The 26,825-nt window shown below is 38.0% G+C and overlaps 1 protein-coding gene and 1 pseudogene across 1 annotated transcript; both read left to right on the forward strand.

Annotated features, from left to right (window-relative positions):
• Positions 1 to 2,999: 2,999 nt before the first annotated feature.
• LOC145981738 (vacuolar-sorting protein SNF8 pseudogene) lies at positions 3,000 to 4,204 on the forward strand (annotated as a pseudogene).
• Positions 4,205 to 6,818: 2,614 nt separating this feature from the next.
• LOC145981704 (electron transfer flavoprotein beta subunit lysine methyltransferase-like) lies at positions 6,819 to 26,825 on the forward strand. Its single transcript, XM_083115106.1, has 5 exons — positions 6,819 to 7,079; positions 15,216 to 15,367; positions 19,349 to 19,609; positions 25,551 to 25,681; positions 26,450 to 26,825. Exons 2-5 carry the CDS (start codon positions 15,273 to 15,275, stop codon positions 26,812 to 26,814), a joined length of 852 nt encoding a protein of 283 aa, XP_082971232.1. The 5' UTR covers positions 6,819 to 7,079; positions 15,216 to 15,272; the 3' UTR covers positions 26,815 to 26,825.

Genomic DNA, 26,825 nt, shown 5'->3' on the forward strand with positions numbered 1-26,825 from the left:
AATTCACTTGTTACTGTGTAAAACAAGTATCTTGTAACTTCCAGTGCAAAAATATGTGCTCCATTTCTTGGAGATGAATTACGCCCTAGCAGTATAGTAGTATTTACTATAATTCAGCCACTCGGTAGAGGGTTTTCCCATTAGGGTGACAAAGCAAACCTTGTAACAGTCAATGGCTGAACACGTGAACAGCCTTGTTCATTGCGAATACATAGGTTATGCCTTTTCTGAAATTATAGTTATTTTCGTCATAATATTTTCTTCACAAATTTTAAGATAATACTTTTAGAACACGCTAGTTTACACGCCAATTTCTGCAATATAAGAGGTGATACGGTATAAAAAGGTACGGTGAGTTTTGAAATTTCCTGCAGTAAATGACAGTTTTCTTCAGTCAATATATATATTGCAAATTTTTGTATTTAGCCTACTTTTACGTCGCTTTTCCGTTCACTTCGTTTAACCGCAACGATGAGAACGCATGGTTAATTTATTATGTATCATCTCTAACATCATATTTCTTCCCACTTTTGGCTAATCGCTACAATGAAGATGAATAACTAAAAGCTGTATTCGAAGTCGGGGTGCAGGAGTACACCCCTCCCCCCCCCCCACACACACACTACCACCAACTGCACAATCTAAGTATCACCCAACCTGCCATGATAAGAAACGAACTTTTTCTTCTGTCCCATCTCATTTCGAAAACATTCACTTGTCCCATCTCCTTTTATGAGACGAGACGGAACATACTTCGTCTCGTGAGCAACACTAACATTAACAATAGAAGCATCCCCCTAGCTGTCCCCAAAGTCTCGAGCAAACATCCTCCCATGTAACAATTTCCTTTTCAATGAAATGTCACTCACAAGGAAACAGTCATGCCCAGGTCGAGTCAAACCTGGAACATGCGACTTCCTCAGATAAATCATGAATTTTGTGTATAATAATTACAACGCCAGTTCATTCCTGGTAATTCTGAATCTGCAGCTTGGTTTGCATATATAAGCAGGATAATATTTACTTTTGGAGGGCTCAAACCTTCGAAACGAGGAGTCAAATAATAATAATAAAAAACAATATTAAGAAAGTTTTTTTTGTATTTATAATGATAAGCCTCTGCATACGTTGTTAATTCTATATTTTTCTAGACTTGAGACAAGAACGAGAATTGCCCTCCCAAACCGAGACGGATGTTTATAAATTGAGACGAGACTGTCAATGAGACATTTACAAATAAACACGAGACAGACATTTACAACTCAACGAGAACGAGACCAAGGCTACCATGTCTCGTCTCGATAAGATCCTTAGTGGTGAAGTTGTGAACCAACCAATTAATGCGTTCGGGGTAACGAGATGAGGCGGCTTTTTTCGCAGTAGAAAATTCAAAATAATTATATCGTACCATTTCAGTATGGGATATTGTTATACACATGGGCGTATATATAGTTCGCGGGGGGAGGGATGGACCAACTTTTGGTATGATTAGGGTTGCTATATTTCGTAAGTGAAAATCCAGGACACTGCTGGCCGGAAGCTTGTTGGGGAGCATGGGGGGAGGGGATGTTGGACCCGACAAAGTTGTGTGTTTGTAGTCACGAAGTATTGATACTTTTCTGTTCATCTTGTGTCACTACGTTTTTAAGAACCAAATTTCTTTAATATGATTCGAGGGGGAAAAAATAACTGATTTGATAGTCTCAATGCAGTTTCTTATCGCAGAAATTCCGAAACTATTAGGAAATTGCAGATATTGGTCTGCAGTCCCATCTGATGTGTGGAATTACGAAATTTCCTTCCCATCCATATCCCGTCCTATACGTCTCTAATTTAAGAGAATGAAATAAGTCCGAAGGAATTTTTTATGAACAATAGGATAGAACAAGGAAACTGGTAATTTTAGTGAACCAAAAAGAGGGGGGATGGGTTGGACCCGTTGAATCCCCCTTAAATATGCCCATGGTTTTACACATTATTTCCTTGTAATAATTATACATAAACTAAGTATAGATATGTACTGTGCAACTAATGTAATCTTCTCAGTGTATTTTCTCTTATCTGCACAAAAATATTTGATCATAATTTGCGCAACAGAAATAGAACACAAACTGAATTGCTTTATGGAAAAGAAAGTTAAATAGGCTATATAAATAAAGTGAAGAATGTGAAAAATTCCTATTTTGCACTACATAGGTTACGGTATATATCGATAAATATAAGTTTAAAAAATATTTTTGAGTGTCTGGTCAGCAACCAATTTTATAAGCAATATTTTTCGCATGGCCTGAGAACACACACGCAGCTGAACCCTTTCATTTATCTTGCACGTGAGCAGCAGGGATATTTCATAGAAGAATGATCATTACAAAGCATAGTTTTCCTTTCTCCTATCGCTCCTTCTTCCATTATTTAAATCGGTACAGGTTTGTAAAACCGCTGCACGTGTTCGCTCACCGTGGGCTACCCATCCGGAACTGGACGCTCGAAGCAGACGACAAACGAGCCATTCCCTAAGGAGTGACGTAGTAACATGGCGGCGGCGTGTTTTCAGCGCAACGCTAGCCTCGCAACTTTTGAAGTCTCTTTTCTGCCTTAAACTGGACGCAGAGAAACGCGAGAACTTGCAGGGGTCATTTTTCCAGGGTGTAGTTTTTAAAATTGTTGTAAAAAAAATTGAGTGGAAATGTCCATTGTATGATTTGCTTAGGTGAAGGGAAAAATTAGTCCAAAAAGGGAAATTTTGTCCCTTGGAAAGGGAAATTCTGCCCTCATATTATGGCAACACTGGCTGGTTTGCGTGAACCATGCATAGTAGGATAAGTTGAAATATCCAAAATTAAAGTAAATGGTGAACCGGAGACTTTCCTCTGAAAAACTACAAATATACACAATAATTTGCACATAAACTTTCTAAATTTTATTTGTCATAAATATATAGTAGTCTATATTGTATTATTACTTCCTTTATATATATTTTTTGAGATACTGCAGTCATGGACATGTGCTGTTATATTGTATGTAAACATTAGTCAGGTGAGTTTCTTCACGGTTTTTGGAAGTTTGTGACACAGATGTGCTTTGTTATATATGGTGATTTGTGTAATAGGAACATTGTGTTGGCGGCCATAAAAACTACATTTTCTAATTCCTAGACGTTAACTTATCAATTGAGCACACTTTTTTTTCCAGTTGTGTGACATGAGCATAAACTATGAGGCGACGAGTAGGACTTGCTGGTATAGAGACGGACAAGTTTACGAAAGAGAAATATCGTGAGAAGCGAACAGAATTAGAAGAAAATCAAGTACAACGTCTTTTCAGAGAGATCGAAACTTTTAGAAAAAAGTTAGAGGATTTTGCAATCAAATATAAACATGAAATCAAGCGAAATCATATCTTTCGCAAGCAATTTCAGGACATGTGCGCCGCAATTGGTGTTGATCCCCTCTCTTCCAGAAAGGGTTTTTGGTCTGTATTGGGACTAGGTAGTTTTTATTACGAACTCGCAGTTCAAATTATTGAAGTGTGTTTGTCAACCTCACACAATAATGGGGGTCTAATAAGTTTGCATGAGCTTAGAAACCGGTTAGTAAAGGCACGGGGTCGTTCTCGAAGTCACGAAGAAATCACCGTAGATGACTTATTACGTGCAAGCCGAAAGCTTCGTGTGTTTGGTAGTGGGTTTTCTGTGTTCCCACTGGGACGGGGTCAGCATTTAGTTCAATCTGTGCCAGGAGAGCTCAACATGGATCACACTAGACTTCTTCAGGCAATCGTTTCTTCCAATGAGGCTTTTACGTCAGTGAAGCTCTTGCATAGAGATTTGGGTTGGGAGAAAGAAAGGTCGCAGAGGATTCTTGATTACATGATAAGGAATGGATTATCATGGGTTGATAAGCAGTGCCCAAGAGAAACTTTGTACTGGTTTCCCAGTTTGTTTCTTCCTTGCACTTTGTCAATTTGACTTTACTTTCTTAGGGAAAAGAAACCTGCGTGGAACTGTATATCTTAAAAGTAGGAATAAAAATATACATGTAAATACTGGAATGCTTTTGCTTTATTAAAAAAAAATAACAATTGAAAATTTTATTGTGCATTCTTCAGTGCAACCCTTCAAATTCTGTACAATGGGAAATATAATTCATCTTTTAATTTGTTACTACTATGTTGACAGAGGACAGCATTATCACAATGCATGCAAATTTGGACTATGTAATTCACAAGTAAACATAGAAAACTACAATTAAGAAAAAGTATGTATTGTTATATATTGCATTTTATGTTCTATGCCTGGTTCCAAAAATATTTAATGTAAAACGTATTTCAAGCACCAGATGCTTGGTTCCAAAATGTGGCCAATGTACATAAAATTCTGGAGCAATTCTGCTCATTTTATTTGAGAAATACTACTGTATTCACATGCATCCTAACACTGACTGACCTGTAATATATGGATACGCTATATATATACCTCGTAAATATGCTGTGTGATCACAGGGGCAAAATGAGTGAGTGGCAGACACATCAGGTAACAGTATGGTATAGTGAAAACACATTTCTTCAAATTTACAGGAGAAACTACTTATGGAACTGAGTTTCTGTAGACTTTTGGAAGCTCATGGAAGTGTTTTCTCCCTTTGTTCAACTTATTCGGCCGGTAAATCATGTATTTTTTGACATAAATGTATCTTAACTGTTATGCATAGCGGAACATTTTTGAACGAGGGATTTTGCTTTTTTCACTGAAAAAAGCGTAATTTTTCACATTACAAGTATTTATTGTTCGTTGCTAATTCACTTTTGTTACACACAATATGGAGGGCAAATCTTGACTCACGTTGTCTATCGTCAGCTGATATGCAGTGTTTCCAAACTTATTAACCGAAAAATGCCACTTTATACGATGCTGGGTGGGTGCTGGAGCCACTTGCCTTGAACAGGTGGAAAAAATCTGCTTCTCCCCCACCGGGGTTCAAACCTGGGTCTCTCGCATGGTAGTCAGACACCCTAACAAGCAAAATCCCTCGTTCAAAAATGTTCCGCTATGCATAACAGTTAAGTACAAATGTAAATAATTAGGAAATGAACGAGTGAAATGTGTTTTCACTATACCATACTGTTACCGACACATCATAACACACACTTATGTATGTACAGGGTATCAAATAAGCATCAGTTCATATATTTTCATACTTTCATCATTACCATTTTAATCTCCGGGAAACGTCTCAAATTGGTTTCTTTTCTTATTTTTCACATTGGTACTTAAATATACTGTCTGCATTGCTGAGGATTCGTGAAGGTGGGATTTAGCTTTTATCACGCAAATAATCTCAATTTTCGACGTATTGAGTAATTCTTGTTTGTTCGTTTTCGCTTGCGTTACACACAATATGGCGGAGAAATCTTGACTAGCATTGTTGATGATCAGTGGTTATGCAGTGTTGCAACCTTCTTCATCGAAAAATACCTACTTTCGTGTTACTGATTTTGTATTTTTTTTCCAGGTTCAAAAACCCCACGAAACATGCATGCTTCGCACAAGAAGCGAAATAAAAATAAAACAAATCAATCAACTGGGTTACACTACCCATTCATAGCTTCCCAATATCCTGACAATCGTGGATCGGTCATCTGCCCCACACAGAGTCGAAATCTCAGGAGAAAAGCTATTACGCTTCACCAGGAGACTCGAATGTGCACACATCCCATAGCTGGAACCCAAAACTTGGACCTTAGACTGCATGGCCATGGTGTGGGACTTTCTGTTATTTTACAGAAGTAATAATAGGTCTATGAAAACAAATATAAACATTCCCCATTATAATCCTATGTTGCACTTTCTTTTAAATGTCAATAAACTATCCTTGTTAACATCTAAATTCTGATGTCTCTCAGATAGATGGAGTCTTGAAAGTATCTGGCATTCACCTTCACGTTTTTGTCCACCTTGCGTATCATCAACTTACCCTCATATCTGAATCCCGTCACAACCATAAAGCCATGAGGGAAACTTTCCCTGCACTGCTGAAAAAAGTTGCTGCGCCCCTTGCCGTCAGTGTCACGGTATGTGATCGCCTGAATGTGACCACCAGCAGTGAGATGGACATATGATTCATCCATTGTGACAACTTTCTTCCATTTGTAACCTGCCAGGTACTTTTCATACAATTTCACAATGTGTACGTATGAAAACTTAGCATGGAAAAGGGCCATTACGTAAGCCTCCCAATACCGGTTGATTTTCGGCGCCATTTGATAACATTCTCTACCAACACTCACGCACCTACAAGGTCAGACACGGCACTGTTCCCACCAGCAGACCCATAGTTCCAGCATTATACACCAGGTGGCAGCACCAAATTGACAATGGTCGGATAAAAAGCGAACAACCACTGTATATCTTACCGCATTGAGTACCAGTATTCGTCCACAAACTTTGTGAGCCACTAAGTAATATTTTTTTTAATATGTGCTTCCAAAACTACAGCCTCCTCGATGGCACAGTGGTAGTGTCGTCGCCTTGTAATCAAAGGGTCCCGGGTTCGATACCTGGTGGAGCCACATAGTGTTTTGGATCCCACTTTAAACTGTAGGTCCAGTCCCGATTAGCCTTACTGTTCATAAAGTGGACTTAAAACACCAACTCAATCAATGAATCCAAAACTACAGATGGAAACTTTATTGAAAACGGCCATTGGATTGTTTGATTCACTGCATATTTTGCAAAATGTGAAAGACATTCAACAATGAGGGAACAGGAACTACAATTCTCTTCTTACACAACCTCATTGTTGCTTAGTAACCAAAACCTATCTACCATACCAAGAATGTAATAGTGCTTGCTTCGTGCAAGAGAATTAGCAAATTACTAATTCTCCCAAAAGAATTAGTAATTAAAATGACTCGCACCCTCTTCAACCGTGGCTAATGGAGTGAGGGTACAAACCTTGCTTCCAAAAAACCGGAGACATGTCTGGAATATATGAAAATTCTCTCCCAAAAAAATGAGGCCATTGAAATTTTCTTCATTCATCAGGCAGTTTTCAAGAAAGATATGGATTCAACGTAAAATGGTAAGCCTGATCAGAAATTCTAAATTAAATTATACTGGTTACACAGGTGAATATTCTGTGATGATAACTATAATAAAGGCTATGGACACAGATCGAACATTCTGAGTATTTTTCAGAGTGGCTATTCCATAGGAAAAAGCAGACTTTTGTGGCAGAGTGGTTAGCGCAGCATGCTGTGACACGAGGCTTTGGATCTGGGCATGGATGTAACATTGATAGAAAAGAGAAGAATGTCAATATGTTCTTGCAAGATATCTTGCTATGGAATAGCAATATCTATGTCAGCAATAATATTAAGTCTTCTGTTTAGGCTTTCATTCAGAAAATTACTTATAAGTCATCATTCTATACCAGTGGCGTGCCCAGGATTTTCGAAAGGGACTACTTTTTTTGGTAGTCAGCCCTCATTTTATCATCTTTTCCTACCTTTGATGTTCTTTTTTTAGGAATACTATGCCAAAGGGGGGAGGGGGTTATAACCCCACCATCCCCCCCCCCCCCCCCGGCATGCCACTGTTCTATACCAGTGTTTCTGATCCACCTGGCTGCAGACCCTGGCATCAATTATACCAGGCTGTGCGAAGTTCTGAAGGCTGCAACGTGCAGCCCAAGCTGGTAACCACCTGGAAAGGTGGCCTTTCGTTCGGGATTCACGAGCGATAAGAGGAAATCCTTTCTCGCCAGTGCTGGTAAGAAATAAAAACCAAATTTGAATTTTAACGGTTGGGTCTTTCTCGAGTTAGAGCCGGGAGGGTGAAGCAATTTGCAGCCTGAGCTGGCAACCACTTACAAAGATGGCCTTTCGCTCGGGTATGAGTTCAGCTGCTATAATAGGAAATGCTTTCACAACAGTAGTGGTGAGTACTCAAAGGATCTAACAATGTGCGTGTTGCTTCCACCTATAAATTTGTAGGTTGGACGGATGGGCACCACGGTTAATTTAGTTTGTGCAGCAATTTTCTTTTAACAAATATATTGAAGTTCAAATATTCTGATTAATTGTACTTTTTTGTGTCCGAAATGGAATATGCCAATGAAAACCAGCACTTACCAAATTAATTTAATGCTATTGGCCAGAGGAAACTATAATATTCCATTAGATTCGATCGTTGTCATCTAATTTACACTAAATTTTTTATTAACATGAAATGTCAAGACTACCTAGTAATTAACGTATAAAGTTTAAAAAATAGAAACCTATTTATGAGTAAAATTGTTCGGATTGGGACATTGACTTTTTTAAAAAATGAATTTACTGGGCCACAGGCTCATGAAGGTTGAGAACCACTGTTCTATACTCAGAACTATCAAGAATAACGGATTAACGAGGTATTACTTTAATTTTAGCCCAGCTAAAATAATTCTACATAGAGGAGGTCAGAAATTAGAAAATGTCACTCTAGCTGAGCTTGAAGTAAGTTTGTGGGAAGAAGATGCTGTCCTCCCAGTTAAGGAATTTTGCATAGAGCATTCCCCCACCCGTCCTCAAACTAGACCAAGTATGCTGCAACTATAAATTTCCACTTCAAGCACTGTAAAGAGTAATATTAGGGTTGATCAAATGAAAACGGAACAGTGGATGTATAGGTTATATTTATGTATGTGTGTGGCGACAACCCTGTGTAGAGGTAGGGCGGGAGGTAAGGAAGGAAACTCCTGCTGCAAAATGGACTCGCTCACCCTTGCATGTGAGCATGTGATATGCGTAGGCGGTCGGGCAGCAGTATCGTCCAAGAAGGCGAGCAGGCAGTCAGTCAGTGCTTCACTTGCAGCGGTGGAATGTTTGCAGAGTAGTGGCAAAGTGATGCTGACATGTTTTTTCAATCATGAAGGATCCCCACGATCAACGCTGCTTGTTACTGCAGTACCTTCCACCGTTTGCGCACAGCAATCAAGGCCAAAGTGGTTTTGCTGCATGACAACGTGCGGCCACATTTGGAACACCCACTGTATAGCCCTGATCTAACACCATGCGACTTCCATATCTTTGGTCCGTTGAAAAAGGCATTGAAGGGTCGGCGCTTCCACTTGGACAATAAAGTCATGGACAATGTTCGCCAAAGGAGTTCTACGAGCAGGGTATTCACCGCTGGGTGAAACAGTGGGACAAGTGCATTTGTAACTTTGGAGATTACGTTTGAAATAAACCTTGTTGATTTCATTCTGTGACCCCTGTTCCGTTTTCATTTGATCCACCCTCATAGATGTAATAATACCTAACTATGGCCAAAACTTGAAAAACTGAATCTTCTGCATCCTGGGAAGATGTGATAATGTCCCCTCCCCAAGTGCAGAACTTATTCCTTGCATTAGGAAGGTTAGGTAAGAAATGAAAGGATCTGCAAAACTAATTGATCAGACATAGTAGTAATGTTCTTGCTTCAAGGTATCGTATCAATACCTGGTGGAAACACATTGCACAGTGGTTCGAATCTCACTTTAAACTGTAGGTCCAATCATGATTAGCCTATCTGTGCATAAAGTGGACTTAAAAAATTCAAAGCATCCTAGGTTTGAATCCTGGTGAAGGCACATTTCACAGTGGTTCAGATCCCATTTTAAATCTGTAGATGTAGTCTTGATTAGCCTTACCTTTGCTCAATATATCACACATGATTTCTCACAAATTTGTGCTGGATATGGTGACCAGTCAAGTTTTCAATGCAGTAAATAGTATATTATCTGTCCAAAGTGGCTCTGGGGCTCACCCAGTCTCAAATCAATGGGCACCTGTGGACAACATTGGGAAGTAAAGATGGCCAGAGCATGGTGCCGATCACATCACCTCAAAAATGGCAGAGATCGATAATGTGTGGGGTGCTATATGCATGGGGAACTTTACCGTTACCTTTTATCTGGCCAGGTGTGCTATATTTGTGGCTCTAAGCCTACATGGTTGTGTTGCTGCAGGCGGAGTTCTGGAGGGGCCAGGGGGAGCCTCCCCCCCCAACTATCATTTTTGTTATGAAGCCATACTGCAAATCTTGATGTTTGGCATGTGCGGTAATTGCGCCGCAATAGCGGGTCTTGGACAATTTGATCGATGTGTACAGTTTGAGTCAACAGTTACTGCTGAGGCATCAAAAGAACATTTTAATTTACTTTTTCTAAAATTTCTGAAGCTTACTATCGTACTGTTTTGCTTCTTTTAAAACTGACAACCAATATACTAATTAATATTTGTTTACTTAAGAAAGGAAATTTAACATTTTTAAATCTAAAAGGCCTAAAACTCAGTATTTATAAGTTTTTGTTTTTTTTAATTTCCAGGGAAAGGCCTCCGGACCCCTTATAAACTAGGGGATATTGAATAACCTTCAGGTACATCATATGCTTCTCCCCGAGGCTGCCCCCCCCCCCCAAAGCAAAAGCTCAAACTTCGCCCATGGCTGCAGCCATAAACCTTCAGGTTTAAGAAGGCTAGAGAGTTTGTTAGTTATGGTCACCCATAGTACAGCAAAATTCTTTAGGTACCAACTTAACATGTCCCTATCGACCAGTGCTGGAAGTGGAAGTTCTCGGCTGAGGGGTGATGCTTGATTAAATTTGGAGATAGGCAGGAGAATGCTTGTATCGATCAACACGGAGGCAATGCAGTAGGTGGGCGGTGATGCCTACAAAAATTATCCTAGATAGGGGTTTTATGAAAATTAACTCGGGAGATATCATCTCCTGTATCACTACCACTTCAAGCACAACTTGATTGTGGTGACAGGCACACGAAGATAACCAATAGAAATTGAAATCCAGAATACTGACATCATGATTGACAAGACAAAATTAGGTGGGAGTGGCATATCTAATGATGCATTCACAGAGTTCAAAAAGGTTGTACTGCAGCAATGTGGGGTCATTGTTCATGCAATATTGTCAGTTTACACCCATCAACATCTATTTTTATTTATTTACATTTTACTTGGGATTACCGCTAAGCAGTTTTTCCCATATTGATATATGTACTGTACATAAACTTACATTTTTTAGAACCTTATTATTAAAAGATACTATCAACAATTTTTTTTTTCCTACTAAATAGTTAAGCCACATTTTCTAAAAAAAGATAACAATATATATCCAACTGTAAGGTTAGGTTCACAAATCAAAGATTCCAAACACTGAGGAAAAGGAATTTCACAGTTTATAAGAGTTTTATAGAATGTCTCTCTTACTTGTGTGTATCTATTACACTCAAACATGATATGGTGTATATCTTCCTTGTTGCCACATGTACAGTTTGGGTTTTGTACAATCCGGATCTTTTGTAAATGGCTTTTAGTAGTTGTATGTCCTGACCTAATATGATTTAGTAATACTATCACATTCCGTGAACCTTGAACTTTTGTAAACCAAGGCCTCATTCTTTTGAAATTAGCTATCCTCTGATAAAAGCTGCCTGCATTTTGAAATTCACCTTTGCACCATTCCTTCCAGTTTTCCTTCAACTTTTTCTTCACCCTCGGTAGAAGGTCTGTGTACCAGGTTTTTTTGCTCCAGGACAGGTTGAATTACCCTAGCTTGTTTTGCATACAAATCTGCCATATCATTTCCTAAATTTTGACAATGTGCTTTAACCCAGGTTAAATGAATTATCTTTCCCCTGCTCCTTAAATTTTGTAAAGTTTTTACACAGTTTATAATGTATGGGGAGCATTTAAATAATAAATCATAATTGGACTGAATTGAATATAATACACTTTTGGAATCCGTTAATATTAATATCTTCTTTTCTTGCAATTTATGTGTATAAATTAGTGCTTGGTAAATTGCATAAGCTTCAGCTGTAAAAATGGAAAAATCTTCCGGTAAATGTATCATAATTGATTCCTTCTTTTGTACATCATAAACAGCACATCCTACATTTTGACTACTTTTTGGAGAATATGCTTTGAACAATGCCAAACTTCTCCTAGCAGATGTTTCATGAAGCAGATGCTCCTAGCAACAGTTCTGCTTCCAATTGATTGATTTGATTTCACTTCTCTGCTACTTTTGGCTAAACGTGATAAGGATGAGTAATGATAAGATGAGATTGATGACTGGACACTCACATAGAACACCCATGCCGGGATTCAAATCTGGGACTCTTGGCGTTGTAGTTTGCTGTTTAACCATTCTGCCACAGAGGTCAGCCTGCTTCCAATTGGTCTGAGGAGGCTTAAGGAGGAAGAACACAAGAGCCAAAAAGAGTGACATCCCTGAATTTCCACAAAAAAGATCTTGCACATCATCTCATCTAGTCTGGTCCACAAATGTTAAGCCTTCATCCTTTGCCAACAAGAAGCTGCCTTTATTTTCAGATCACTCATCCAGGAACATCATCAGATGTTACTCTTTAACCTGTCTGATCATGATTTGTATGCCAGTGAAAATCTCTACTCTAGCTACAAAGGTAGTGAGAACTAAGATTTTTTCGAACAAGTGTTCTCAGATTACCAATCAGGTTTATTTGACATTAGCATCCAACGTTTCGAGCACATAAATTCCTTTCATTATCAGGGAATGATAGCAATGCATGTGTTAGCACATTACGCTACAATGCCAGGGGTCCCAGGTTCGAATCCTGGCCTAGGTATGGATATTTGTGAGTGTCCATTCATCAATTTCATCATAACATCACCCATCCCCATCTTTGCAAATTAGCCAAAAGTGGCACAAAAAGCGAAGTAAAATAAAGCAAATCAAATCAAAAATGGTAGTATTGTGTGAAGAGATTTGAATATGATGATGAGTATGTTCTTGAAGCGTTGGACACTAATGTGGTATTAATCTGGCTGGTAACCAAGGGACACTTGCTCGAATCATGTCGCAAGGAAAGCTACAATTCCTACATTTTTTTCTGTGTGCGTGAGCTCAGCATATTCTATTTAACTGTCATGTTCTGCGAGTCTTAACATGAATTATGTTTCCTATGCTTATCATTATGTTATTGGAAATAATAACTCACATTTATTCATCCGGTAATAAATCTGACCATTTTTGTATTTTTATTTCTGGCCCACTGTGCACTGCAATACTTTATTATTATCCTATTTTATTAATATGACCAATTTACTTATATCATAGTGCTTCATGCTGGGGTCAGTGCTTCAGTTAGTCACTGGTTAACATAATGGCATACCTTGGACAGGATTTTGTGTATATCCCACGATTCAGGACCTCCCCGATAGCAAAGTGGTAATGTTGCCATCTTGTAACAAAGGAGTCTCAGGTTTGATAACTGAAGGCACGTTGCCTGATAATGTTCGCATGAGCACGTGAACAGTCATGTATATATGTTTTAAATTACGTACATATTAAATGCACACACACACACACACACACATATTTATTCGAAAAAATCCTTCTTTGATGTTCGAGTGTATACACAATTTACTCTGACACGATGTCTTTCACGACTGATAACTTTTTTAGATAGTTGGTAACACTGACTCGCACGGTGTTCCACGGAGGGCGTTGAACACAATTGCTGTGCGTGTTGTATCAAACTGACAGCTAAGGGGCTGTTGGCCACTATACCCCGAAAATGTTCACTGCGCTGTGCGAACGCGAGCCCTGATGCAAGCGGCAATAGTTCTTGCATTAGGCACCAGAGCACAGCATATACAAGGCATGTCTATTGGTACTTGAGACGGTCTGCGCTACATAGTTGAATATTTAAAATTTAATTTTAATTATTTCTCTTGATATCGTTATTAAGTGCATTGTGCGTCGGTGTGTAGCGTTCAATTACTTGACCCACAGTGAGAATTTTATTTTCTGTGTAATATCTAGAGCTCAATTACAAGGCTTCGGTCTGTCATCCTTCAGGAGCGAGTTCGTTCAAATTTATCTATTGTAAACAAGACTATATTCCTTTCCCGGATTCTCTGGAGTAAGAGAACGCGAACGCGTTCTGTGCGCATGTTGAAGGGTGTGTGCCTCGTCCAATGAACATGCGGAGGGGAGGGGCATCCACGGGAGGGGGCGACTCAACTGCTCATTCGTGGTCCAGTAGTTCTGTAGTAAACATGTCAGCTCGCAAGTCTAGGGGAACTCTGCATTCAGGAGAGTGCCTCATAGTGTTGAATGTGTTTGAGAACAACTTGTTTGAAAAGTTTAAAACACATGGCTTTATTTTTTTACAAATGTTTAAAACGTTTAAAACAAAGTGTTTTAAACATGTTTTTCAGACTTGTTTAAAACACATTTTGATACATGATGTTTCATAGTTTGTGGTTATTTGCATGTTTTTTGAAAATGTATGTTTAAATTTGTTTTAATTTTTTTTCTGTTCTTCGTAGCTTCAAAAGACAAATAAACGTGCAATATTATTTGTCATTTGTGTAAAACAATACACTGGCCATTGTTAAGAATAAAAGAAGAAATTGGCAGCAGAAAGTGTTTTGCTTTACGGCCGTTACACCGCGCAGCACTTCGTTGCTTTCATCAGGCACCCTTCCCCACCTAGTCTGGCCCTTCCCACAAGCTTTCCCCTCTGCGCGTCGCTACTCCAGAGAATCCGGAAAAGCAGTTTACTTACTGATTTGCCTGAATAAGTGGCTAAAGTACACACACTAAACATGCACTTCTTTAGCCACTTATTCGGGCAAATCAGTAAGTAGTCTTGCATTGTACATACATGAGATTGCCTGTTATACTAATTAGTTTGCACTAGCCACTACTAATTATAAATAACGTAATTAAAAGGGTGTTAATTGAATAAAAATCTTGTATTCAAATATAGCGTGAGTTTTGGGGGAAATTGTTGAAAATAAGTTGAATTGGTTATTCTTACTTTTTCAACTGAATATGAAGTTACAGGGGAGAGGAGTAAATGTCCATTCAGTATAAAAACATTATTGTGAACACCCGTATGTGAACAGCACGCGATGCCACTGCACATACTGGTTCAGATTCCACTTAAAACTGTAGGTCCAGTACTTATTAGCCTATCTGTGCATAGTGTGGACTTAAAAAAACAAACTACAAATCCTTCTCATTATTGTTATTTACCCCAGATGTAAAAAATGTATGTAAAATAATCATAACTAATTGTAACATTGCATTCTGAACTCTCTGTGTTCTTAGTGCTAACAGAAAATTAAGGCACTGCATCTAGTTTTTGACGTTGTTGTCTTCATAATTTCTTTCTTTCAGAATTTGTGCTGATTAAAAATGTATTGAATTCCCATTGGTCCAAAACCTAATTACAAGATGTCACAGTTATACAAGATGTCACAGCTATACAAAATGGTGAACAAGTTGGGATCAAGACTTCAGAATCAGGCCCTTTCCTTTATGGAGTATTTGTAAGTATTTATATATTAGCACCTTTTTCAATTTTCATACATGCATTTCAGTGGCTTGTTTTAAAGTGATCATTTCATGCAGGGTGTCCTAATTGAAACGCCCTAATGGCAACTGTCTGTAACTCCACATGTATTTGATGTATCCAAATGAATTATACATCAAGGAATATACATAGTCATAAAGTTTCTGTGAGCAAAGTAGTAATTAGTACATTTAGTACATTTCCACATGTGCCCCACAAGTCGTCCGGAGGATGTCCAGCTGATACATGTTTTCCTGCCAGGTTGCCTGTAGCATGTGTGTGTGACTGTCCCAATGGCAACTGTAATCCTTTCACGAAGCTGTTCCATAGTGTCACTTTGGTTGAATACACTGGACATCCTTCATGCAACTTGTGGGGCACATATGTAGAAACATACAAAAAATGTACTAGTTACTACTTTGCTCACATAAACTTCATGACAATGTATATTCATTGATGTATAATTCATTTGGATATATCAAATACATGTGGAGTTACAGGCAGTTGCCATTTGAGCATTTTAATTCTTGGACATCCTGTATTTTATTTTATTAAAATTTAAATGTATTGTAATATACTCAAAGTGATGATAATATTTTAAAACTTTATTTACTTTGCATTTACGAAATGGATAATGGGACGAAAATAATGTAATATGTAAAATTGCATTAAATCATAAATATCATAAATGACTGAAAGGTTACAATTTAATATATTATGAATAAACTGTTGTAACTCTTCTTGAACACTTGTATTTGTTATGCATTTGTGATGAATTATACTGCCAAATTTGTATTAGTTCCTTCATCTATTTTATCTAATCATCATCCATCTTCATCAGAGATCATGGCAATTAACATGGCAAGGTAGAAAAGTAAACTAAAGTATCCATAATAGAAATTCTATATAAGTTCTGATTAGCATATCTTACCATATCCTTGTATGCCCTGAGGATAAGGTAGACTTAAGACACACCTTGCTAATAATAATAATAAAGTTTGAGTTCCATTGTTCCACAATGATTTTGAATCCTTTGCGTTTGCCATTTTTTGCAATTGGTATATTTTGGTACTACTTTCTGAACATGCCTCGTATATAAAGCAGGAAAATGTAAGATTCCGAACATTTTAACACGTTAGCTGCCACATGAGTTGTATTTTGCTCTCACTAGTTTTACACCCGGAGCCTTGTGAAGGGTCTTTAACTCACATGTGAGTGCACAGGCAACCGCGCTGTAACATACATGTTACATGAAGAGTGACACTGTGGACAAGATTTTTCAGGTAGTTCATGAAAATCTTATTTAAAAAGTGTTGATCAAATTAATATATGCACATTAACTTCTTTTATATTTATTTTTGCCTTTAAATTTCACTTAAATCTGACAAGTAAACAAAAAAAACAAACATTTTTACTGATAAACTGTTTTCAAGGTTTTCCGATTGTGCGTTTGGCCTTGAATTATTGCTAGCCAGATCCTCGAACAATATCAATACAATAGTATACAGCAGAGTCATGTTGAAAATGACAAAAGACTCAATGCTCAGAAAAAAACACAATAGATATGCCGGGGTTCCACGAAAACTGGTCGTACTCCATGTAAATAACAAAATGAATGAATCTGAAAATTTTAGTGTTTTTAATTGCATTAAGGTTTAAATGTTTGTGAGTGCATATAGTTTGCATATTTCACCAACAAAAGTGACGAAAAAGCAGTGAAATAAATAAAAATAAAATTTTTAAAAAATCCAAAAAAAATGCTATTGTTTTTAATTGCATTAAGGTCTAAATGCTTGTAAATGCCTACAATTTGCATATTTCACCAACAGTAATTATCAAGACAAATGAAGTGAAATTTTGCTTCATTTTTAAAATGTCGCACACGTAACACATTTTCATTAATGCTTTCCATACATTCAGACTGTCATCATACTAAAGTTTGTTTCATTTGGTAGCAGAAAGTACTTCATAATTCTATGAAAGCAGTTAATTATGAATATTTTAATGCAATCTCAAGTCTACAACCTTACATTTTGTGTGTGAAACGTCACACACATAACGCCCCAATAATTGATTCTAGCACTGCATGTGTTGCATATGACTCATGTGCATAAAATAATTAGAAATGACAATTTTTCATCTAATCATCAAGAAACATATTACTTTCAACATTTTTATTATAAAGGGTGTCTCAAAAATATGGGATTTTTTTAATTCGTAACTTGGCAACACTGCAAGGAATGTGGAGCCACGTAACGTACAAAACATGAAATAGGTGCCATGCCATTCAGTTGTCATGGAGCAGTGGAGTGTTGCACAGCGTGTTATAAGAGTAACGACCTTCAAAAAAATAAGGGCCCAAGATGCCGGACAATGACACTGCACTCAATATAGTCACTTTGTTGCTGTGTAATGGCACTTAATTCAGTTTTCAAGGGCCCAATATTGGAAATTTTGCTTGTTGTCAAAGCCATTGAGATGAAAATGGGCCTCGTCTGACATCCACAAACAATCAATTGCAGTATTAAGACAGTTGTTTGGCCAAACGGTAGCCATCTTCCTCACGTCATCTTCAAAACATGAAGGCCCCCCTGGAAAATGAAATTCAACCAAAAATTATGTATTTCACACATATAATTTCATTTTAGCCACAATAATATGTGTTAATTATTGCATGATCACCATAAATTCAAATTTAAGCAATGTTTTTTTTTAGGGAATAGCATTATTTTTGGAGAAAATGTGCCTTGTTTGCCCCCCCTGGAAAAAATACCTTCCTTGCCCCTCCCTGGAAAAAACCATGCGTACATCCATGAACATGTTTACAATTAATTGCATACCCTGTACTATTCATCTCCATGAATACACTTGGGGTCCTGGGTTCGATACCCAGTGTAGGCACATAGTGGTTCGGAGCCCACTTTAAACTGTAGGTCCAGTCCCGATTAGCCTTTCTGTGCATAGAGTGGACTTAAAACAATAATTCAATCAGTCAAACCATGAATACACTTGTTTTTGAATGTTCCATATTTTTGAGACACCCTTTGTTATCGTAATAAAACATCATGGCCCCAGGGGGAAAAAAATCTATTGTAGCTGTCAACATGTTAAAATTGTCAGCCCCCATGGCGGAATATTAGCACATCACGCTACGACGCCAGGGGCCTGTGTTCGAATCCTGGCCTGGGCATGGATATTTGTCAGTATCCATTCATCATTTCATCCCCATCTTCACCATTAGCGAAAAAAGTGGTACAAGACGAAGTAAAATAAAGCAACAACCATAGGTGGAGTTCTGGAGGGTCCAGAGGGGGCCTGCTCCCCCCCCCCCCAACTTAAGAGAGACTAAAAAAATAACACATGATTAAGTTCAGTTACTACATTTGTTATGAAGCCATATCGCAAATCTTGACTTTGGCATGTGTGGTAATTGCGCCGCAATAGCGGGTCTTAGACAATTTGATTTATGTGTACAGTTTGATGGAAGAAAAACGTAAAATGACTTTGTGTTGAGTCAACAGTTATGGCTGAGGCATGAAAAGAACTTCTCAATTTAATTTTTCTACAATTTCTAAAGCTTACTATTGTACCATAACTTTTTTAAAGTAATACGAGTATTGTATCAATAAAAAAATAATGAAATGCAAAATGCAATAATCGTACTGTTTTGCTTCTTTTAAAACTGACAACCAATATACTAATTAATATTTGTTTACTTAAGCGAGGAAATTTAACATTTTCAAATCTAAAAGGCCTAAAACTCAGTGTTTTTAAGTTGTTGTTTTTTAATTTCCGGGCTAAGGTCTCCGGACCCCTTTTAAGCTAGGGGATATTCAACAACCCTCAGGTACATCATATACTTCCCCCGAGTCTGGCCACCCCAATGCAAGAGCTCAAACTCCGCCCATGGCAACAACATGTTAAAGTTGACTCAACAAGAAGTTTTCTTTGGTTGTAGGTCAGGGCCTGTGAGGAGAATGCAGAGAACACGAATCAAAAGCAAGACTCAGAAGGAAACAGAAGAACTTAATATCGCCCGGAAAGAAACAGAACAACTTATTATCGCCCACACGCAAGTGACCAGGAGTCACATGACCCCTGAGATTGCCCTTCGCTTGATCACCCCATCGTGTTCCCTCTGGACAGCAACTCTGGAAACGTGCCCTTTCAAAGATCCCTTCTGGGCATTCTACTGGCCAGGCGGTCAACCATTAGCCAGGTATGTAGGAGGAATGTGCCCAATAAGTGAAAACATTGAAGTAAACACGAGTCACTTTCAGCAATTTTTTGAAAACACTTCTACCCACAATCAACAGGAAAGGGTAGAGCTTGCAATGCTATTGTGCAGGTTCTGTGATGCAAATTTCAAAGTTTTTGTCAATATCGCATTTGTTCCAAAGACTTCCACACCAGCAAGATGTATTCTGCATGAACTTGAAGTGGCATGTCCCACTCAGCTCTCCAGAATCGATTCTGTTCTTAACTTTTTCCTGGCTATAGTTCGTTACAGGGTTCCCTCATTACGCAACTTTCCAACACCACATCTCCTGGCCTTTCTAAACCTACAGACTCCCTATCAGCACCGTTTACTGAATGATTTTAGATGTATTCCGCATGAACCTGAAGTACATACATGCTGACATGCTATGTATTATTGTATAATTGTATTTGTGTATTAATCTTCATACTGACGACTATTGCAATTTTTAAAAATGGTTTGTCATGAACATTACTTAACTCTTTCGCTGCGGAATTCTCTGGCACACAATATCCCTTGGCTGCGTAATTAAATTTGAAAAAATATTTTTTTTATAAACAAATAGTTTTCACAATTACATTGCGTTATATATGAGAGAGAACTTACAAAATTCATTCTTGCACTGGAATACCATTCTGTAGTCCCTGGTGGTATGATATTTTGAAATATTTTGAAATTTTGAAAAAAAAATTTTAGAAAGAATAATTTTAAAAAATTACATTGCAAAATATGTTATAGAGAAATTACAAAAGTCATTCCTTGCACTGGCAAACCATTCTGTAGTCCCTGATGGTATGGTATTTCTCAAAACACGGGATGACACAGAGTGGTGGAGCGGCGTGGAAATTCGTAAGTAGTATCAAGATACTGGGTGGTGAAAACTTCAGTTTGTTCTGCTGTGTGTTCAAATACTGAGCGGGGGAAATATTTGATAAAACAAGAAAATGGTGTGCTAAATACTGTACTGTCACCAAGTAACTGAGCACTTGCCTGTGTCGAACTTCCCGCACCTAGATCAATGCTGCTTTGCACTCTGCTCCATGATGTTACGGACGGCGGTACAAATTCTTCATCAGACACTACACAATCACTGTCACCACTTGAAGTCTCATAAAAACTGTCGCTATTATCGTCACAACTTAATTCACCTTCTGATTCAACAGTTGAGTAACATCATTATCAGACAAGTGTTGACGACTTGATGAAGCCATGTTGTTTACATTCGAACATGCATTTGAAACGGACATGTCAGAGCACTCAACGCTCGTATTCTAAACGGAGGCGTAATTAGCGACATCATACGGATATAAACAAAACTACAAGTTCAAATAGTATCTACACATGTCAGAAGGCTACTAAAAGTGACGTACTGCGGAAATGCGACACCCGCAGCGAGTGGAAGTATGAACTCTCAATAATGCGACTTCCGCAGAGCAAGGCACCTGGCGTGCTGTGCATAAATGCGACGACCGCAGCGAAAGAGTTAAGGTTCTAGGATTTTCATTCACTTCACAAAGTTTTGACGATGCCAGGGGTCCTGGGTTCGAATCCCAGCCTGGGCATGGATGTTTGTGATTGTCCATTCATCAGTTTCATCATATCATCACTCATCCTCATCTTTGCAAATTAGACAAAAGTGGCACAAAGGCAAAAGTAAAATAAAGCAAATCAATAAAAAAACAAAGAGAGCTCTCTCTCTCTCTCTCTCTCTCTCTCTCTCTCTCTCTCTCTCTCTCTCTCTCTCTCTCTCTCTCTCTCTCTCTCTCTCTCTCTCTCTCTCTCTCTCTCTCTCTCTCTCTCTCTCTCTCTCTCTCTCTCTCTCTCTCTCTCTCTCTCTCTCTCTCTCTCTCTCTCTCTCTCTCTCTCTCTCTCTCTCTCTCTCTCTCTCTCTCTCTCTCTCTCTCTCTCTCTCTCTCTCTCTCTCTCTCTCTCTCTCTCTCTCTCTCTCTCTCTCTCTCTCTCTCTCTCTCTCTCTCTCTCTCTCTCTCTCTCTCTCTCTCTCTCTCTCTCTCTCTCTCTCTCTCTCTCTCTCTCTCTCTCTCTCTCTCTCTCTCTCTCTCTCTCTCTCTCTCTCTCTCTCTCTCTCTCTCTCTCTCTCTCTCTCTCTCTCTTTTTTTTTTTTTTAGAATCAAAGACTGCTTGCTTTGGTCAGGGAAAGTCTTTTTCCACAAAATAATCTCCAGCATATTTGAAAACTTTCTGCCAATGTCATTTATGCTTTTCATCTTGTTTTTTTTACTAGTGAAAGTCCCTTGCCAAGGACAATGGCACGTTCCCCAAGATCATGTCATACTCTCCATAAAGTATTTAATTACGACAGCATGTCTACTAGTATCATATTGCTGAAAGTCACTTTGGTTTACTAAACACTTAACTTGACCTCTCCCCCCTCCCTCTGCTTCAAGGTTTTCTCACATTTTAATCACTTCTCATGTCTTTATATTTCATTATTCGGCAACAATGTTAACTTTCCTGCCATTGTTGCCGAATAATTAAATATGAACACACGAAAAGTTATCAAAATGTGAAAAAGCATTGCAGGAAGGGTGATATTTTTAATGAAAAGTGAATGCAAAAAGGCTCTAAATCGGATCAAAGCGAGTGCAACATTAGCAGAAAAGGTGACGTTGTTGCCGAACACAAATTTTCTTTTCTTCATCTAACGAATTAAATATAGTGTACCGAGTATCTAAAGTAATTTGGAACCAGCTGAAGTAAATGAAATACGAAGGAAATATATTCTGATTCCCTTCTCTTCCCACCCCATCACACATATTGCAGCATGGTGGCATAGTGTAAACTTTTTTACATATGCAGTGGATTCTGTTTAATTTTAACAGTGGCAAAGCGTGACATTTTTACGTAGTCATCGCAAGATTTGCCAAACATCAGGGTCGATCTTTCAACAGACAGCACAATATTTCTCTGTGATAAACGCCACGGTCACTGCCAATTCAATGTAAAAGCTCATACCACAGATCTTACGACTACAAAAGACACATAATTCTATCCGATACGACGAGAATTATTAAATATGATGCAAACTGAAATGCAAGCACCTCAATTGTCACGTTTAGAGGTAAGAAGAACCTTTATGGTTCGCCGCCAATTGTTGTTTTGATAATGAAAAGCAGATTCATATCGTTCAATGTGTGCTTTTCCTCTTAACAAGTGGAAAAATCAGACATTCGAGTGGTGTGCCCAGGATTTTTGAAGGGGGGGGGGGGGGTGTTACGTGTACTTTTTAGAAGTCATTCCTGAAGTCCTCATTTTGCTATCTTTTCCTGCCTTTTCTTTCTTCTTCTTTTTTTCAAAGAATATTGAGCCTAAGCAGAATTATGATCTTCACCACCCCTCCTTGAGCATGCCACTGGACACTCGGAAGAATCTTGATGACTCCAGACAAACCCTGCCATGGCTGTAAACATGGGGATGGGGGCTGAAGAAAGGGCCTGTTATGACCCAGACCTTCAAGAGTGGGAGAATGTACAGGTTGTTGAACCTGTCTGCCTGTTCGGAAGTTGTCTGTTCTCGGCATTGGCAGAGATCAGAGAGATTCGCACCATTCTGCGATGAGCTGGGCCGACGAGCACCGTTGCCTTCAATAGGCAACTTGGCGGGAGGGTTCAGCGCGAGAGGCTTCATTTCGATGCGCTAAAATTAGCAAATCTCTTGTGTATTTGAGCTGTTTCATGCTGTCGCTTGGCTTATTTTGCACAAATATGCGAGTATTCTAACTTATTATTTTTACTGCTTCTCTAAAATATATAAAATGCAATTTTTTTATTATTTTGCTTGGTCATCGCCGCATCTCACGATGACCGGAATTTTAACATGGATAATTCTAACAGAAGTTTATATCTCTTGAAATCATCTTTAATGACATGAAGCTTCTGTTAATTCGAATATTGGATAATTCAAACTTTTTGTCATTTCCCCTTTGAGTTTGAATTAAAGAGAGCCCACTGCATTTTTGAAAAGTATATAAATGCGAATTGTATATTATTTTAAGGCAAAATCCCCTCTCCCCAAAATTTTATTTGTGTGGTCTGTGCCATTAATCCACCTGTGGGCAGGCACGTAGCCAGGGGGAAAGCTAAGGGGCCTGAAGCCCCCCTCCGAAATCCTACAAATATCTAATTTAAATACAGTGTAAAGTGGTAATTAATTTTACTTCCTTAGCATGATTAAACATCTTGAGAAATTCATCTTCAGGGTTTCTACCCCCTTACTTTTTTGCCTTTAGATGGTGGCTGCTGATAAGGGATGAACCCTTCTCGAAATAAAATCCTGGTTACGGGCCTGCCTGTGGGCACCCCTGCAATAAAGCAAGGGTGGGAAATTAGAGATATGACAATATGGGGGCATTTGGACACAAATGGGGGGAAGGGAAACAAGTTTTGTCTGCCCAGCTGGAAATTTTTTCAATTGGTTCCGATAGCCAATATGAGTTTTTAGACACACTATCGGAACCGATTGGTCAATTGTAATGAATTGGTTTCTATTGGAAAGTATTTTATCGTTTTCAATATATTGCTTATGAAAAATTCTTATCTATATAACTGTAAATGCTGGAGGAATGATATAAAACAACTAAAATAAATCTCTGGTAAAGCATCTGGAATTTGTAACTTAGAAGAACTTTCACATACAAAAATTTTTAAAATATATGAACACGATTTTTAAACCTGTAGCTTCATTGTGTTTAACACACTTATAAAACATCATAAAACAGCAACAAATTAGGTTAAACAAAGAATCTGACCCACAACACTTGAAAAAGTGATAAACAAACAAAACACTGTCGAGATCGACTTAGTTGATCAAAAGATTCGTTTTCCAATTGCATTACGTACACACAAGAATAACCATGGAAATTCCATGTTGCAAAAAAATCAAGAATTAATATGAACATTTATTCCAACTACTAGCTGCTTTAAGCTTGAGTTGGTTCTTAAGAAAGAGTTCTTCTTAGGTATTCATTAAGACAAATATGACTTCAGTAGCATGCATTAGAATTCAGAAGAAATTCAGTTCAAGTGTGCTGTTTTTCCAATGATCTTCTAAATCACAGGAAATGTGGTGTCAAGAATTAAACTACCTATGCTTTGAGTCATGAAATGACTTCATAACATATTGATTCTCCAATATATACAAACTTACAATTCGATACAATTCACCAATTGGAAATTGTCTTGATTTTCCAACTGGTTTCAGTTGAGAATCCAATTGAAACCAATACATTCCGATTGCTATATTAGGCATCCGATAGAATCTGATACATTCCAATTGGAACCAATAGAAAATTCCAGCTGGGTGCACTGACTGCAAGAGGAACAAACAAACAAACAAATGACGGTCCACCTTAGTTCGCAAGTTGGCATGACTGTAGGTTAATCAGCAGAACAGGATGAATTCGTAATTTGAAATGATGGAAAATAATAAAGGCGCAGTTAAACATTCAGTCAATTACAAAGTATTCTAGTGCATGACACAGGTGCATCATGAAAATCCCCTATGGGCACCCCTGCACCTAAGAAGACTGGCAACTATAATTAAATAATAATAATAATAATACAGTGTTATCTCGATTTTACATTCCTTGATTTTATATTTTTCCGCATTATAAATTCAATAATTTGGTCCCCCCCAGAAATGTAAAATCGAGTTTCCACTGTAATCGTCTTTATTAAAGCAAGCATGTTTCAGCCTCTTGAGCAGCTCTTACAACCAACCCTTGTCCATAGGAAAGTGACAAGAGAAATTAAAAAAAGAAAAATACATATGGTGAATGATAATACATAAAAATTGCAGAAATAATAAAAAGTGACAATAGTAAACATGTAAGTATGATTTGGAGAATTTTGATATCTGGCTAAGACCACAATTCTTGTTTCCACAGATACATATTGGATAATCCCAAAGTTGTGAAAGGAAAGAAGGTCATTGACATTGGAAGCGGGTGTGGTGCATGTGCCATAGCAGCGGCTAAAGGTGGAGCAAAGGAGGTCATAGCCAATGACATTGATCCAGGTATCTGTCGCAATATTTTGAAACATGCTTTTCTAATGTATCCACATCAAATTTCAGTATCAGATTTTTTCCCTCTTAGCAACTTCTGTTAATTTCTTAAATGATTAGTTGCGATATGTTTAATATCTTCTTTAGTCATATAAATTAGATGAGAGATGGCGCAGAGTTGGAAATACTGGCTCCAGATTGTGTTTTTTCAGAAGTTTTGTTTAATTTCCTTTTCATTTTAATTTTTAACCTGAAACTAATAAATTTAATGGTAATTTTTTGCATTTTTTACGTCATTTCCCCCCATTTTTTAGGACATTCTATAGGTCATATACCTATATTTTTTAGGTCATCAACTTCCACTCCCTAATCACACAATCCAGTTTGTCTTACCTTAAAATTGGTGCAGAATAAAAATAAATTTTGAATTTTGCATAACTTTCAGGATAATTAGACTCCATGAAAGTGTGGTGCAGCATTTTCCCGGACCCCATGAAAGATCAAAATTCCGGAAAATTATCGGCATCGGCTCTTTTCCTTTTGTAAACTGGAAGAAAATAACCTAAGATGTTATAAAAATAAGTGAAAAATACAGTACAACCTTGATTTTAAGGTTTAAATGCAGGACAATGTTAAAATCCAGGAATATTCATAACAGTTTTATTGAGACCATGAAGATTAAATGTTAAACCATTAACCACTGCAATTTGATCGTTAATGGGTTAAGGATGAGCATTGTAGTACAGAAACATTAAATAACCAATATATTCTTTATTCTAGTTGCAGGAATTGCCATCCAAATGAATGCTGACCTCAACAATGTCAATTTGAACATTTCGACTGACAATCTGATAGGCCACATAGACCACACATGGGATTGTGTCCTCCTGGGAGATATGTGCTACGATCTACAGCTCCTGAAAGCTGTTCTGCCGTGGCTTGAACAACTGAATGATCGTGGAAGCTTTGTGCTGCTCGGGGATCCAGGAAGGTGGACTTTATTTCAGTACAAGAACCACTTTTACAGAGTCAAAGAGTACGAGGTTTTCACCAACTCTGGAGATCACGGATTCACAAGAAGTTCCGTCTGGGAATTGGCACGAAACAAACCGTACACCTGTGATCACAAATCTGTAAATACTTGATATTAAAGGAT

The sequence above is a fragment of the Lepisma saccharinum genome, chromosome 30 (assembly GCF_977018435.1).
Source record: "Lepisma saccharinum chromosome 30, izLepSacc3.1, whole genome shotgun sequence".
NCBI classification, from domain to species: Eukaryota; Metazoa; Arthropoda; class Insecta; order Zygentoma; family Lepismatidae; genus Lepisma; species Lepisma saccharinum.

What these genes read in the sequence shown, in the direction of transcription:
- LOC145981704 (XM_083115106.1), top strand. Translation starts at nt 15,273, where the DNA reads ATGTCACAGTTATACAAGATGTCACAGCTATACAAAATGGTGAACAAG. An exon ending in CTTTCCTTTATGGAGTATTT is followed by an intron (nt 15,368 to 19,348) that starts GTAAGTATTTAT and finishes CTTTGGTTGTAG; the next exon opens with GTCAGGGCCTGTGAGGAGAA. An exon ending in AGCCAATGACATTGATCCAG is followed by an intron (nt 25,682 to 26,449) that starts GTATCTGTCGCA and finishes TCTTTATTCTAG; the next exon opens with TTGCAGGAATTGCCATCCAA.